The following is a 14,075-nucleotide window of genomic DNA, read 5'->3' on the forward strand; positions in this document are numbered from 1 at the left end:
CAGTTAAAGGCATGTCTTGGTGAATTTTGCTTCTAATAGTTATAATTTTATCATTGAAGAACCTCATAAAGTCGTTACCACTAAGAGCTATGGGAATACTTGGCTCAGGAGAGCTGTGACCTTCCGTTAGCCTGGCTACAGTGCTGAAAAGAAACCTTGGGTGGTTCCTATTTTCCTCTATTAATGACGAGTAGTACGCTGCTCTGGCATTACGGAGGGCCTTCCTATACGGATGCACTTGTTGTAGGGCTTATATCCCATGGTTGCAGGAGAAGGTTGCACATTTGAAGTTAACTGGATGATTAGTTTGGTATGTTTGAGAATTCTGGGATTTCCAGTTGAATTTAAAATCATATAAATTAAAGCTGTACATACTGGTGGTCTGATGTAATTAAAGCAGTTAAGGCAAGTGAGAACTACTCTTTAAGTGGCAAGCTGGTAATATTTAGCTTGGCAGTAGATCCATGAGCGCTTTCAAGTTTAGAGCGTAGCATCAATGCTATGCTCTAAACTTGAGGAGTCAATCTATTTCTGTCATTGATATTAAATGGAAATAAAAAATAGTAATTGTCAAAAGCAGTTCCTTTTGAACAAAAACAAGTGACCTCCATATGTTCTGAGTAGTCATTGCACGAAGCATCCACACTGATATGATGCACTTTGAGATTGCATGGCTAGCTAGCTCATGATCAGACATATTGTGTTGTTGTTGGCTCACTTTTTGCGATTAGGTACAGCTGTAGCCAAATGATTTTCTTGTAAATTATACAATGAAAAAAAGAGAAAAGTTTAACTTTGGGTAATGTTGTACTAAAAGTATACACTGTCAGCTGCTAATGGAGTAGTGCACATTACAGCCACTTGAAAATTATGATAGTCCTGATAGTGTGCACCTTTGTCCAAGAGGTGGCGATGTCCTTTCACTAAATTTTATCTGATGCTGCAGGCACACTGTCCTACATGACATACTTTACATGACACAAACCAAGAAACACTATTTGTTTTATTTGTATTTTCAGGACATTTTATTGTGTTTTTTCCATTCCAAACAGCAAAAAGACCTCACCTAAAAACTGAGAATGTTTAGCCCAACAGAGTGGTAAACGATCACATAATGTGTATGTCTCTCTCTGTGTTTAAGGACAGTGCTCTTCAAGACAGACCTTTTAGAAAAAAAAATTATTTCTGAAAATAGCAAGGTGAGTTCAGAGATCACGTCTGACCTTTAAATGTCAGGTTAATCTAATTTAACATATTGTGTTTTGTTGTTATTGTCATTCAAAGTTTCATCATTACGGTTAATGTGACGACTTGGTTTACATAAGCCTACAGTAGCTGTGTTTTTTTTTGGATGTGTAGCATGTTACATTCAAAGTTAAAAGAATGTGACACTAAACAATACTGTTTATACGATGTGGTATTTTGTGTTGCTAGTTGTTCTACAAAGCCACAATAAATCAACTGATAAAATCATGGATTCAAACCCTGAATTTTGTTGCTTCATCCATCTCCCACATGACATGACTCATGAGAAATTACAAAGAAATTATCAAATACTCTCAGGAGTAAAGGATTGAGAGAGACATTAACAGACTTCTAGTTTGCCATCATGCCACAATTTATTCACAATCATTATCTAATATTTTAGATGTGAATTGATATATATGTTTTTTGAAGACATAGGTATATCTTCTGTTTTGTGTATAACTTTCCTGTAGAAAACATGCAAAAAAAGCAGATACTTAAAACAACAGCAAAGCTGAAAACACAAGTTCGTACATAGGCACACCACTTGTATTTCATTTTCTCCAACAGCCTGCAAATATACCAATTTATTGTGCCATGTATATTGTGCATTTACTTTTTAAAACATTTTTATTTTTTCAAACATTTCTTTCATCTTTTACAATTATTTATTTTGCTTTACATTTGAAATTTAGGTGTTATAATTGATTACAAAAAAATATATATATAGAAAAGTTTAACATATTGCTATATTTCTTGTTGGCACACCATAAACCCACTGAGCATCACAGCTTAATCTTTCCCGTCAAGAAAAATATGATCTTTACGCTCCATCAATGCAATCAATGCTTCCACTTTGAACTCTAAAATGGCCTTTCCATGTGAGGTAATTCTGTGAAGGTTTGTACTTCAAGGTTTTCGTCTCCTATGAAAAAAAGGACACGTGTTTTAGAGGCAATACAACTCCACTTACAGTTAATATGGAATTGGCAGCAGATAATTATTTGCTTACTATAGCATACACTGCACACGATTACAACAAAAGGAATTCAAATTATGAAAATAAATATCATGAGTTGAATTTCAATGTGATATGTTTTAACTATCATTTTTTACTTTGTTGTTTTCCTATTTAGTTTAGGATTTAGACTTTGACTACTGCTTTATTAGTTTCTGCAATGTAGCCGTCACATGTTTTCAACAACCCTCACTATGCCAAATGACTAATGGTTAACCAGCTTCCTGAAAAGTTAAACACCAGCAGAAGTGATAACTAAAATTCTTTTCTGCAAACAACCTCCTCTTCCCCTGATCTGTGACTTAAAAAAATAAATATCTAACTGAATTGAAACCAGAGTTGCCTTTGGTCAATCTTAAATCTCACCAAAATATATTAATATGAATAATAAGGACGGAAGTGCTACTTTTAAGATTGACCGTATTTTTGTTTTGGGTCAAATGGCTTTTTGAATGGGAGTTCTAGGGGTACTTAGATCACATCTATCATCATATCATAGATTTATAGATATTTTTGTGCATTTTGGTGAGAGTTACGCTTTAAAATGAAAAATAGAAAGATGTTCCTCAGAGTGTGCAATCCTTGCTTTCAACTCTTTATCCTGAACATGAAGAATTCCATTTTTTGTTCATGTGAGGTCTGTTCTAATGCCTATCTGTTCACATATTTACAAAAATACAGTAAAGATGAACTTACTGAGCCTGTTTCCTCTGAAGAACATTTTTGACCCAAGGAGCATCAGGGTCCAAACAAATCTTTTGCCCATCTTTTTTAAGAGTGGCACTGCAGGATCAAAGACAGACAACAGTCAAAGTAACATTTCTTACGACTTTGTAATATTGCACCAGACCCATTAAGACACAGGTCATCACCTCAGATAGGTTTGTTTTGTGAGTACAAATTCAGAGAAGAACTGTTGGACTTTGGCCCCAGTGCTTACATTATCTCAATGTCTTGGCAGTGGGAGCTGGGAAGGTGCACCTCCACCTTTCCTATGTAACGTCTGATGGGCCTTTTCTCCTTGCTGATGCATCGACATCGCTGGTTCACTCCATGATCCCCCAGAACACCTGAAGTTATGAGAAGTTAAATACAGATCATGAACAGGCACTTAAATCACAGAGTGCATGAATGCTGGCAACAAAGAGAGTGAATGCATTCTTCCAAGACTACATTTTACCAAAAAAATAAATGACGGTTTAGACTCACCCTCAGAGATTGTCAGGAACAACAGGAGTGCCACAATAGTGTTGATAGACATATCTGTTGTGAAGCCGAAGATAGGGATACAGTCTTTGATTTGATTTTTAAGAAAAAGTGTTAGTAAACTGCACACACATGTAGGAAGCTCTGCTGTTCCCTCTGCAGCTGTGATGCAAGTCTTCTCTGTTAACTGCTCTCCACTTTTTCATCATCGCTCCCTCCTTCAGTTATTCCAAGGAAGGAAGGTTTTTTTTATCAGTGCTTCTGAAGGCCAAAGGAAAGTTTATTATTTTAGGACTAAAGTAGTGGTTTTAGTTTCCCACATTTACAATTTTATCTCACGGCACTTAGACGAAGAAAAAAAAGAAAGATTTTCCAGATTAAAATGGTCTCTTTTCTGCATAATTATCCATTATCCATAGTTGTCACATATTTGTAGGTTCTCTCACATAACATTGCACCTTTGATTTGACGCTGTGTTATCCTACATATAACTGATTAAGTAAGCCCAAACTGAGTTCATGACATGCCGGAAAGCTTGTCCTGGCATGATCTTCAGTGTCAGATGTATGCACATGGAATGTAAACTCCTGCAGGGCCACCCACCCACAGACAGATTCATCCCCTTAAATCAGTCAATCTTTAAACCTCTCCTCCAGCTGTTTGGTATACCAAATACTCAATGACATTCCTGAAATCCCCGGTGAATGTGTGCTTCCGAGTCTTTAGGCTCTCACTTCCTCCTCTCACTTCCTCATATTCTGTAATAATAATATTGCCAACAGTCCAACCCTAGTAGCTGAAACTGATTGTTTACTATTGTTCACTAATTACAATGGAGCATGCTTAAACTAAAGCAGCATGGTATCGCTCAAGCTGACCTATCAGCTCTCTCTCAGACACAGAGAAAAACAAAAAACAAAACAAAAAGGAAGGCAGGCCAACGACAAGTTCATGATTCATTCCAGATTTTTTCCCAGCTGCTGTTAACAACAGTCTTTTGTATTCGGTATAGGTGTGTAGTTGGCATGTGCCTATTTACTTTGTAAACCATACTAAAATAAGGCGTTGATAGTCAATGTTATCAGGCAGAATCTCATTTAAGGCAGAGCAACCTCTCTTTAAATGTGCAGTTTTACTTAACCAACACTATACTCCTGTATGCAATACCTTAATGAACTATGGAATGTTTTGCCAAGTTATACCAATGTTGAAGAAGGAAATGGAAGTTTTAGCTGAGGTCAAGGGGAAGTTTTGGAAAATCCAAACTATGTATCATGTGAAGAAAAAAAATGATGTCAGACATCCTCTGTGATCCCATGAAGCTACAGACCCTGTTTCCTCTATTGGTTTCAATATATATATATTGTTGTGTGTTTGTGTGTGAGAGAGAGAGAGAAAGTCGTAAGAAATTAGATTACAAATTATTATTAGAAAATAGTGCTCTTAATTTGTCTTTGCCATTGTGTAGGCTACATGAAAACATGAAATGTCATAATGCAAACATCCTGAACACATCTCTCTTCAACATATGTTCAATTCAAAAATCATCTGATGTTAGCACTCTGCCTACAGCACCACAGGGTAAATTTAGGGGGAGACCAATAGATAGAAAGTAGTTATAAGTCCAAACATAAGTCCGGTGATCACTGTCACGTTATCTCACCACATACACTTACACACACATCTTTCACCAAAACAGGCACAGCTGTAAATCAGAAACTTCCCAGCAAAATTCATCACATGCTTATCAAATGTGAAATTCCCATCTGGTTTTATTTTGGCACAAGCCAAGCCCAAATAACCGCAAAAGGACATGAATAGTTCCAGATGAGCCCTGGATCAGGTCCTTAACTTCTCGTAAAGTTTTGTACTTAAGTACAAACTAGAGTACTTGTTCTTTGCTTGAGTATTTCTATTTTATGGAGCTTTTTACATCTATTCCACTACATCTCAGAAGCAAATTTTGTATTTTTTACTCCACTCCACTTTGATAGTTTTAGTTAGATTACAGAATACAGTTTGCCATCCCCTCCCTGTCCAGTGAAACTAAGTATCTCCACATTTGGTGATTTAGAATGTGAATGCTTTGATAAATTGAAGGATGAAGTGTTCCTTTATGGGTTAATAAAATTCCTCTTCTTCTTAAGATAAATAAACTGTTTAAAAACCTCCAAAGTCTTGAAACTTCAAAGTGCATGTCAGAAAGCTAAAAACAGGGCTGTGTTCCTGAGCTCATAAAAAAGGTTTACTTTTTAGGGATAGCTACTTGGTTCTCACAGGACAGCGAGCGACGCTACACACATCCAGAATATCCAACAGAATATGATGCAATGGCAATACTGTAGAATAAACTGACTAAGTTTATAAAGGAGTTGAAATTTGCACAACCTTAAACATCTGCAGCAATTAAATACAAGACACAGATTAATGTGTGAGTAAGATTAATCTAAAAACATCACATGTAATAGTTAAACACTAAGATTACTGCAAAATTAATACATTTACTGTTCATACTTTAAGAACAATTTGCAGATGATTTTTGCATATTTTTACTTAAGTAAGGTTTTGAATGCAGAACTTTTACTTGCAGTGGACAGTGTGGTATTATAACAAATGTAAAGGATCTAAATGGCCTAAATGACTTCTTCCACCACTGCTTTCCTGCCTTTCTGAGATTTGTTTTAATTTCTGTTCAATGAAGAAATAATAAAAATAAAAATGTTTCACTTTCAACAGACATAACTTAATCTCCCTTTCTAAACATTTGAATCAGCACATATTGTTTAAGAATCACTGTTTTTGCAGAAGTTACTTCATACTTCCTTCTGCTTTGTGAAAGTTGATGCAGTGACGTACGGGCAGATGTGTTTGAGCCTGTTGAAGATGTGTCAGGCTCATAGTCCCATGAATATTTTTGGAATATCACCAGGTGTAATAACGGCCCTGTTTTTTTTTATCTATAGGATGCATGAACATGGTGAACATATGTTTAAAGTTTCTCTTTGTGATTACATTTAGTGATCATTTATCATAAATGCATTGTTCAACTTAGTTCATTGTACCCTCGTTTGAAGAAGAATACAAAAGAAACCTTGAAAATCAGAAACAACTTTTCTCTCTGTCTCTTTCTAAAAACCAAAAACATGCTTTGGCAAGTTCTGTTAAGGGTTTCACATTATTAAACTTCAACAGCACTGAACATGGCATGCAGCTCAGTGTTTTATTATTGTTGTTGTTGTTTTTTACTAACTCTCCAGCTGTGGACAGCAGCAGTGGTGTAACTACTGTTGTCGTTCTAATTTACAAAGAATTTCTCTCAAGCATTCATTTCATCAGATTTTTTGACTTTTGGCTGCTGTGTTTTTCAACTTGTTCCTCTGCATTAGTGACATATGTTGACCCATGGTGAGCCCTCTTGATAATTAAGAGGTGTATCCGTCAAGTAACTTTCAGTGAAAAAATTCCCACCGAGCTGCCGACAGTCCCAGCTTGCGCAACCAGTTTGACTCACTTCCCGAAGACGGCTATAAAAGGAGAGTCTCTACTCTTCAGCGCTAGATTCAAACAGCAGAGAAGGCAGCTGAACCAAGAAAAGTAAAAGTAAAGGAGAGAAGGAACTGACTAGTATAATTCAGTACTATAAAAGGCTCTTTTACTTTTCCATTCAGACTTCATCAGACAGCTTTCAGAAAGACAATCTTTTAGTGTTAATTGTTGCAGAATTTTGTAAAAGTCAAATATGATGATCAGCAGAGTCCTTGTTGCCTCTATTGTGGTGCTCCTGGCCTTCCTGGCCATCAGTGAAGGTAAGAATGTTTTTGTAAATCAATAATATAATGCAACAGTATTGAGCTATGCTATTGATCAGGGCACTCTATTCAGTGTCACTGATTTCTTCATTCTGGGTCTCTACATTCTGCTGTCCTCTTTTCCTCAATGCTTCTGAGCTATCAACACTAACTATTGCACTTTGTGACCATATGTGACTCCTGTGTCCTAACAGGGATGAGTCTGAGAAGCCTGGGAGTGGAGCTGCACTGCCGCTGCATCCAGACAGAGTCCAAACCCATCCTCCGCCACATCGAGAAGGTGGAATTGATTCCTGCCAACTCCCACTGCGACGAGACTGAGATCATGTAAGACCTCATTTCCAAGCCTTCACCCAAATGGTTTTGATACTTTGAGGATTTGTCATTGTCGTCTGTTGGCTTCACCAATGTTTTTCTGACTGCATCTCTGTTTCTTGTTTGATGTTGCAGTGCCACTCTGAAAAAGACAGGCCAACAGGTTTGCCTGGACCCTAAAGCTCCCTGGGTGAAGAATGTGATTAAAAGGATCCTGTCCAAGTGAGTACAGATCAATCACACAGAACAAAGGCACTCAGTCATCTACTCTCATTGAGTAACTGGAACGTGATACAGAGAAGAAGAGTGTTCATTTCTGATGCACAATATAATTCTTCTTTTGTGTTTCTTTTCTCTGCAGCAAAAAACGGTGAACAGACCAGGAGAGATGTGCTTCATGAGTCTGAGCCATTTAATTTTAATACCAGAAGATGTCCTGATTTTCAAAGTATTGAAAATGACAATTTACCCATTAGGGTTACGTTTGTATCAGACATGTTATTTATTAACAAGTGCTTGTTATGTGCTTGTTTGGGATGTCATTTGTGTATGTTATAGCCCTGTCACTTGGCTGCTGTGTAGTTTGTAAAACTCCATGATGTTATCTTGTCTAAAACATATGGGTTTAACATATTTATTGATGTATTTATGGAACAATGAATGTAACTGGATTCAGTTGTGTAGCTGTGCTGACCACCTATTTAATAATTAAAAAAGTTTATATAAAACTGAAAATGGAATTTCTTTGATTTCTTTTTCTTAATTTGTCTAACCGTTTTATGTCCCTTGCGAGGATGAAGTTATGAGATGATTGTAACTGATATATCTTGTTTTAGAATATTCCTTAAATGTATTAGAAATTACCAATATTCAGTCAGTACAAAACCACATATTGAAGGAATCATGTTCCCTTAGACTTTATTTTATATTTTATTAAAAGTCTTAAAGTCTTACACTGTAAGAATTCTTACATATTCTATTTTACATTATGTTTTATAACACATACATATAGCCTACCTACTGATAAAATAATCTACTGCACATCCTTTCTTTTACACGTGAAGTGCTTTAGGTGTGTCCTGGATCAATTGTTTTCCACTTCCTTATGAGACTGGATCCAACATCACAGAGCTTCAACCACAGATGCTCCTGGTGTAATGACTTCACTAATTTGTAAATATGCACATGATCTGGTAAGACATGCACAACATAATTAGGCAAAGCAAAAAAAGGCTGTTCATCTACCGTACTTTATCACATTACATCTGACCACCTCATGTTTCATGTTCTAAGAAGCCATCAATTCCAAATAATTCCTATTGACTTGAAATTTCCTATTTGCATTTAAATGAACGGGTAGACATTCCATATTCATGCAACATCTCAATATACGTTGGCTGGTGAGGCACATACAGGTCATAAAGCTCCGCCTTTTGCATTATTGCTGTCACACGATGAACTCACAGGTGCTGCTAATGGGTAATGTCGCTTCCCGCCCTCGACAAGTTGGAAGAAGGAAACATGGATAGCTCCAACAAGACAGTTTTAAGTACCCACCAATAGACAAAATTTTGAAATTAATAAAAATTAAATGAACGGACCTGATCACCAGAGATAAAGCTGGATGAAGACGTGGATGACATTTTTGATTTTTGAAGGCTGTGATTCTAACTTTGAACTGTTTAGCACGAGAGAGTTGATTGTCATATATGGTTACTTGGTTATTTGGTTACTGACCAAACTAAGTTCAGTTGGTTTAAGTGAAAAGGCTGTTGCATGGTTCGAAAATGATCTTGTAGATCGTACTCAATGTGTTTATGCTGAAGGTTATAAATCTGATTTTCTTAAGATAACCAAAGGTGTCCCTCAAGGATCAATCTTAGGACCGATTCTGTTTTCAATTTTTATAAATGATTTAGATAGAGATATTCAAGCAAAATTACACTTATACGCTGATGATACAGTGGTTTACACCCAGGCTTCCACCATTTCAGCAGCAGTGCAGGAACTTCAGACTTCATTTCAGACATTATTGAGTCTAAAACTGGTTTTAAATACACAGAAAACAAGCTACTTTTCGGTCTGTAATAGATTATGGAGATATATTGTACATGCATGCCGCATCTTCCATCTTGCGTCATGTTGATTCAGTTTACCATGCATCACTACGATTCATAACAAATATAAAGTCCCTCACCCATCACTGCATTCTTTATGATTTAGTTGTTTGGACATCACTTAAAATTCGTAGACAACAACACTGGTATATCTTTATTTATAAAGCTATACTTGGCAAACTTCCACTGTACCTCTGTAATCTCCTCTCTGTCTGCTCTGGTACCTATCAGCTACGCTCTTCAAAGTGGTTGCTGTTTAACGTGCCACGAGTTGCAACCGAATTAGGAAGAACTGCTTTCTATTATTCAGCACCTTGGGGGTGGAATAATCTACAGAAAGTACTAAAGTTAGAAACCCTTATGTCCATTAATGAATTTAAAACTATTGTAAGGAAGGTTGTGATGGAGACATGTTCTTGTTTTTCTTGAGAGTCTAATTGTGTTTTTTAACATTTTGTACTTTTTTACCTTGAAAATGTAACTTGGTGTTTATGTATGTGTTGTGATTTGGCTGCTATCTTGGCCAGGTCTCTCTTGTAAAAGAGATTCTGAATCTCAATGGGACTTCCTGGTTAAATAAAGTATTAATAATATATGATCTCAACGCTAGATGGGAGAAATCCCACACATTGGCCCTTTAAAAGAATTCTTACGTGCCCCCTGCGGTACTCGAAATCACCCATAGCAGTACATGGACCCCCATATGACAAAAACTAGATTAAAGCTTTGGTACTTATTTTTTTACATTAATGATCATCCGTTACATTCAAGCCATTACCAAAGAAGTTGATACAAAGCTAATTAAGCCTATGAGCTCCACAAAACTCTCTGTATTTCTCAGTATGGCTATGTTCAGAAGATTTTGTTTTTCCAAACATCTTGGCGAGCTAACCACAGATTACTGTGGGTGTAGGCTTCCTCAAATCCTTCTGTCTCTTCATGTCATCCCAGACACTCAATGATATTGAGATTGGGGCTCTGTGAGGGCCATGCCATCACTTCCAAGACTTCTTGTTCTTCTTTACACTGAAGATAGTTCTCAATGACGTTGGCTGTATGTTCGGGGGCGTTGTCCTGCTGCAGAATAAATTTGGGCCAATCAGACATCTCCCTGATGGATGATGGCTGATAATATCTGCCTGTATTTCTCAGCATTGAGGACACCATTGGTCCTGACCAAATCTCCAACTCCATTTGCGGAAATGCAGCCCCAAACTTGCAAGAAAGTTCCACCATGCATCACTGTTGCCTGCAGTCACATTATTGTACCATTCTCCAGACCTTCGAGGGACTAGCTGCCTTCTGCTACAGCTGCTGCCATATCGGAGGTTTGGCCTTTTGGCTGCGACTCTTCCATGAAGATCACTTCTGACCAGACTTCTCCAGACAGTAGATGGGTGTACCTGGGTCCCACTGGTTTCTACCAGTTCTAAGCTGATGTCACTGCTGGACGTTTTCCGATTTCGAAGTGAAATAAGCTTGATGGGTTTTTCATCTGCAGCACTAAGTTTCCTTGGCCGACCACTGCGTCTACGATCCTCAACATTCCCCGACTTTTTGCAAGTGTTCCTACAAGAATTGATGCTAGTTTGAAGGCAAAAGGTAGTAACACCAAATATTGATGTGATTTAGATTTTCTTTTGTTTGCTCACTTTGCATTTTGTAAATTGATAAAAAGGAACAATCACTGTTCATATTTTTGAAAGCATTCTTAGTTTACAGCATTTTCTCAGACCTGCCTAAGACCTCTGCACAGTATTTCATATACAGTATATATATATGCACCTTTAAACATGACTGAGCGGAGTGGGTGGGTCAGGGTATAGGGTTTGACCTTGTCCTGGATGTATGCTGGGGCTGATCCGTTTATGCCCCTGTAAGTACTGGTGTCTTGAAGCAGATGCGGGCAGCAATATTTGCATATTTTTACTTGAGTAAGGTTTTGATTGCAGGACTTTTACTAGTGGACAGTGTGATATTATTACTTCAGTAAAGGATGTGAATGGCCTACTTCTTCCACCAGTGCTTCCCTGCCTGTCTGAGCCCCTCAGTTTAGAAGTTACTTCCCACATCCTCCTGCTTTGTGAGATTGTGTACAGTGACGTATGTGCAGGAATGTTTGAGCCATGGACAAGTTTGAGTCTGTTGAACTTGTGTCAGGCTCTTCAGTTCCACAAAGGTTTTTGGCATGAGAAATGTCAGATGCACGAGCCAGCAACATGACTGTTTAGATGAGTGTAATGATTGGGAACTTGAAAACATTGTACCCTTGTTTGTAAAGGAGTTTTGAAATCCGATACCATGTTTCTCTGTATCTCTTTCAACATAACAAAAAGATTCTTCAACAAGTTCTAAAACATTATTGCACTCCAACATCAATGTACATAATTGTGCATGCAGTTTAGTATTGGGATACTCTTGTTAATGTGTTTTAGTAGCTGTCCGGCTATTGACAGCTTCCCAAGTAGTTGTCTGAGTACGCACTACACGCACAACAGTCATGAATACACTCTTGGCACATCAAATTACGATTTCCTGAAGGTGAAATTTTATATGACAAAACTTGAGTGTGGCATTCATCATTTATAAATTGCATGAAATAATTAATTTTATTACATGCCACCTGTGAATGACTTGGCCATTCAATGTTATCCTGTAACAGTGATGCAACACACAGTCAGTGAAAAATTCCCACTAAGCTGCCGACAGTCCCAGCTTGCGCAACCTGTTTGACTCATTTCCCGAAGAGGGCTATAAAAGTAGAGTTATTACTTTTCAGCGCTAGATTCAAAGCAGAGCGAGAAGGCAGCTTGACCAAGAAAAGGAAAAGTAGAGAAGGAACGGAGTAGAAGAATTCAGTACTATATAAAGCTCTTTTAATTTTCCATTCAGACTTCAACAGACAGCTTTCTGAGAGACAATCTTTAGTGTTAATTGTTGCAGAATTTTGTGAAAGTCAAACATGACGATTGGCAGAGTCCTTGTTGCCTCTATTGTGGTGCTCCCGGCCTTCCTGGCCATCAGTGAAGGTAAGAATGTTTTTGTAAATCAATAATATAATGCAACAGTATTGAGCTATGCTATTGATCAGGTCACTCTATTTAGTGTCACTGCTGTGCACATTCTGCTGTCCTCTTTTCGTCAATGCTTCTGAGCTATCAACACTATTGCACTTTGTGACCATATGTGACTCCTGTGTCCGTACAGGGATGAGTCTGAGAAGCCTGGGAGTGGAGCTGCACTGCCGCTGCATCCAGACAGAGTCCAAACCCATCCTCCGCCACATCGAGAAGGTGGAACGGACTCCTGCCAACTCCCACTGCGACAAGACTGAGATCATGTAAGACCTCATATCCAAGCCTTCACCCCGATGGTGTTGAAACTTTGAGATTTTGTCATTGTAGCCTGCTGGCTTCACGTTTTCTGACTGCATCTCTGTGTGTTGTTTGATGTTGCAGTGCCACTCTGAAAAATACATGCCAACAGGTTTGCCTGGACCCTAAAGCTCCCTGGGTGAAGCTTTTGATTAAAAGGATCCTGTCCAAGTAAGTACAGATCAATCACACAGTACCAAGGCACTCAGTCATCTACTCTCATTAAGTAACTAGAACGGGATACAGAGAAGAAGAGTGTTCATTTCTGATGCACAATATAATTCTTCTTTTGTGTTTCTTTTCTCTTCAGCAAAAGACGCTTAACAGACCAGGAGAGATGTGCTTCATGAGTCTGAGCCGTTTAAAGACAAATGAAAAGTACCAGAAAGTATTTGTTGTCATCGCACTCATCTCACTTTAATACCAGAAGATTGCCTAATGTCCTGATTTTCAAAATGTTGAAAATGACAATTTACCCATTAAGGTTATGTTCGTATCAGACATGTTATTTATTTACAAATATGTGCTTGCTTGTAATTTAGCTTGTGTATGTGCTCTAGAATGTCACTTGGCTGCCCTTGTAGTTTGTAAAACTCCATGATGTTATATTGTCTAAAACTTATGGGTTCAACATATTTTAAGATGTTTTTATGGAACGTGAATGTATCTGGATTCAGTTGTGCAGCTGTGCTGATAACCTATTTATTAATTAAAAAAGTTTACTTGAAATTAAAAATGGAATTTCTTGGATTTTTCTTTCTTGCATATTATTAAATTGTTTCCTGTTGTACGTCTCTTGCAAGGATGTAGTCATGAGATGAGTTTTAACCTATAGTAACTGATATATCTTATTTTAGAATAGTCCTTAAATGTGTTAGAAATTACCGATAATATGCAATCAGTACAAAACAATGTAAGCATGACCATTTTTTACTCAATTAGACAATTAGTTTTTACTCAATGCTATTTTTAAGAATTTTGTACATATACT

General features: G+C 37.4%; 3 protein-coding genes across 3 annotated transcripts; 2 read left to right on the plus strand and 1 right to left on the minus strand.

Annotated features, from left to right (window-relative positions):
• Nucleotides 1–1,443: 1,443 nt before the first annotated feature.
• LOC117936253 (C-X-C motif chemokine 10-like) lies at nt 1,444–3,710 on the minus strand. Its single transcript, XM_034859131.1, has 4 exons — nt 3,473–3,710; nt 3,204–3,333; nt 2,960–3,046; nt 1,444–2,170 (listed from the first exon to the last, which is right to left on the minus strand). The coding sequence occupies exons 1-4, from the start codon at nt 3,522–3,524 to the stop codon at nt 2,155–2,157; spliced, it is 285 nt and encodes a 94-aa protein (XP_034715022.1). The 5' UTR covers nt 3,525–3,710; the 3' UTR covers nt 1,444–2,154.
• Nucleotides 3,711–7,008: 3,298 nt separating this feature from the next.
• On the plus strand, nt 7,009–8,007 carry LOC117936243 (interleukin-8-like). The gene is made up of 4 exons (XM_034859123.1): nt 7,009–7,275; nt 7,473–7,605; nt 7,729–7,815; nt 7,955–8,007. Exons 1-4 carry the CDS (start codon nt 7,209–7,211, stop codon nt 7,965–7,967), a joined length of 300 nt encoding a protein of 99 aa, XP_034715014.1. The 5' UTR covers nt 7,009–7,208; the 3' UTR covers nt 7,968–8,007.
• Nucleotides 8,008–12,477: 4,470 nt separating this feature from the next.
• LOC117936275 (interleukin-8-like) lies at nt 12,478–13,815 on the plus strand. Its single transcript, XM_034859153.1, has 4 exons — nt 12,478–12,739; nt 12,918–13,050; nt 13,169–13,255; nt 13,395–13,815. Exons 1-4 carry the CDS (start codon nt 12,673–12,675, stop codon nt 13,432–13,434), a joined length of 327 nt encoding a protein of 108 aa, XP_034715044.1. The 5' UTR covers nt 12,478–12,672; the 3' UTR covers nt 13,435–13,815.
• Nucleotides 13,816–14,075: the final 260 nt, after the last annotated feature.

This window comes from Etheostoma cragini, chromosome 2, assembly GCF_013103735.1.
Source record: "Etheostoma cragini isolate CJK2018 chromosome 2, CSU_Ecrag_1.0, whole genome shotgun sequence".
In the NCBI taxonomy this organism is placed as follows: domain Eukaryota; kingdom Metazoa; phylum Chordata; class Actinopteri; order Perciformes; family Percidae; genus Etheostoma; species Etheostoma cragini.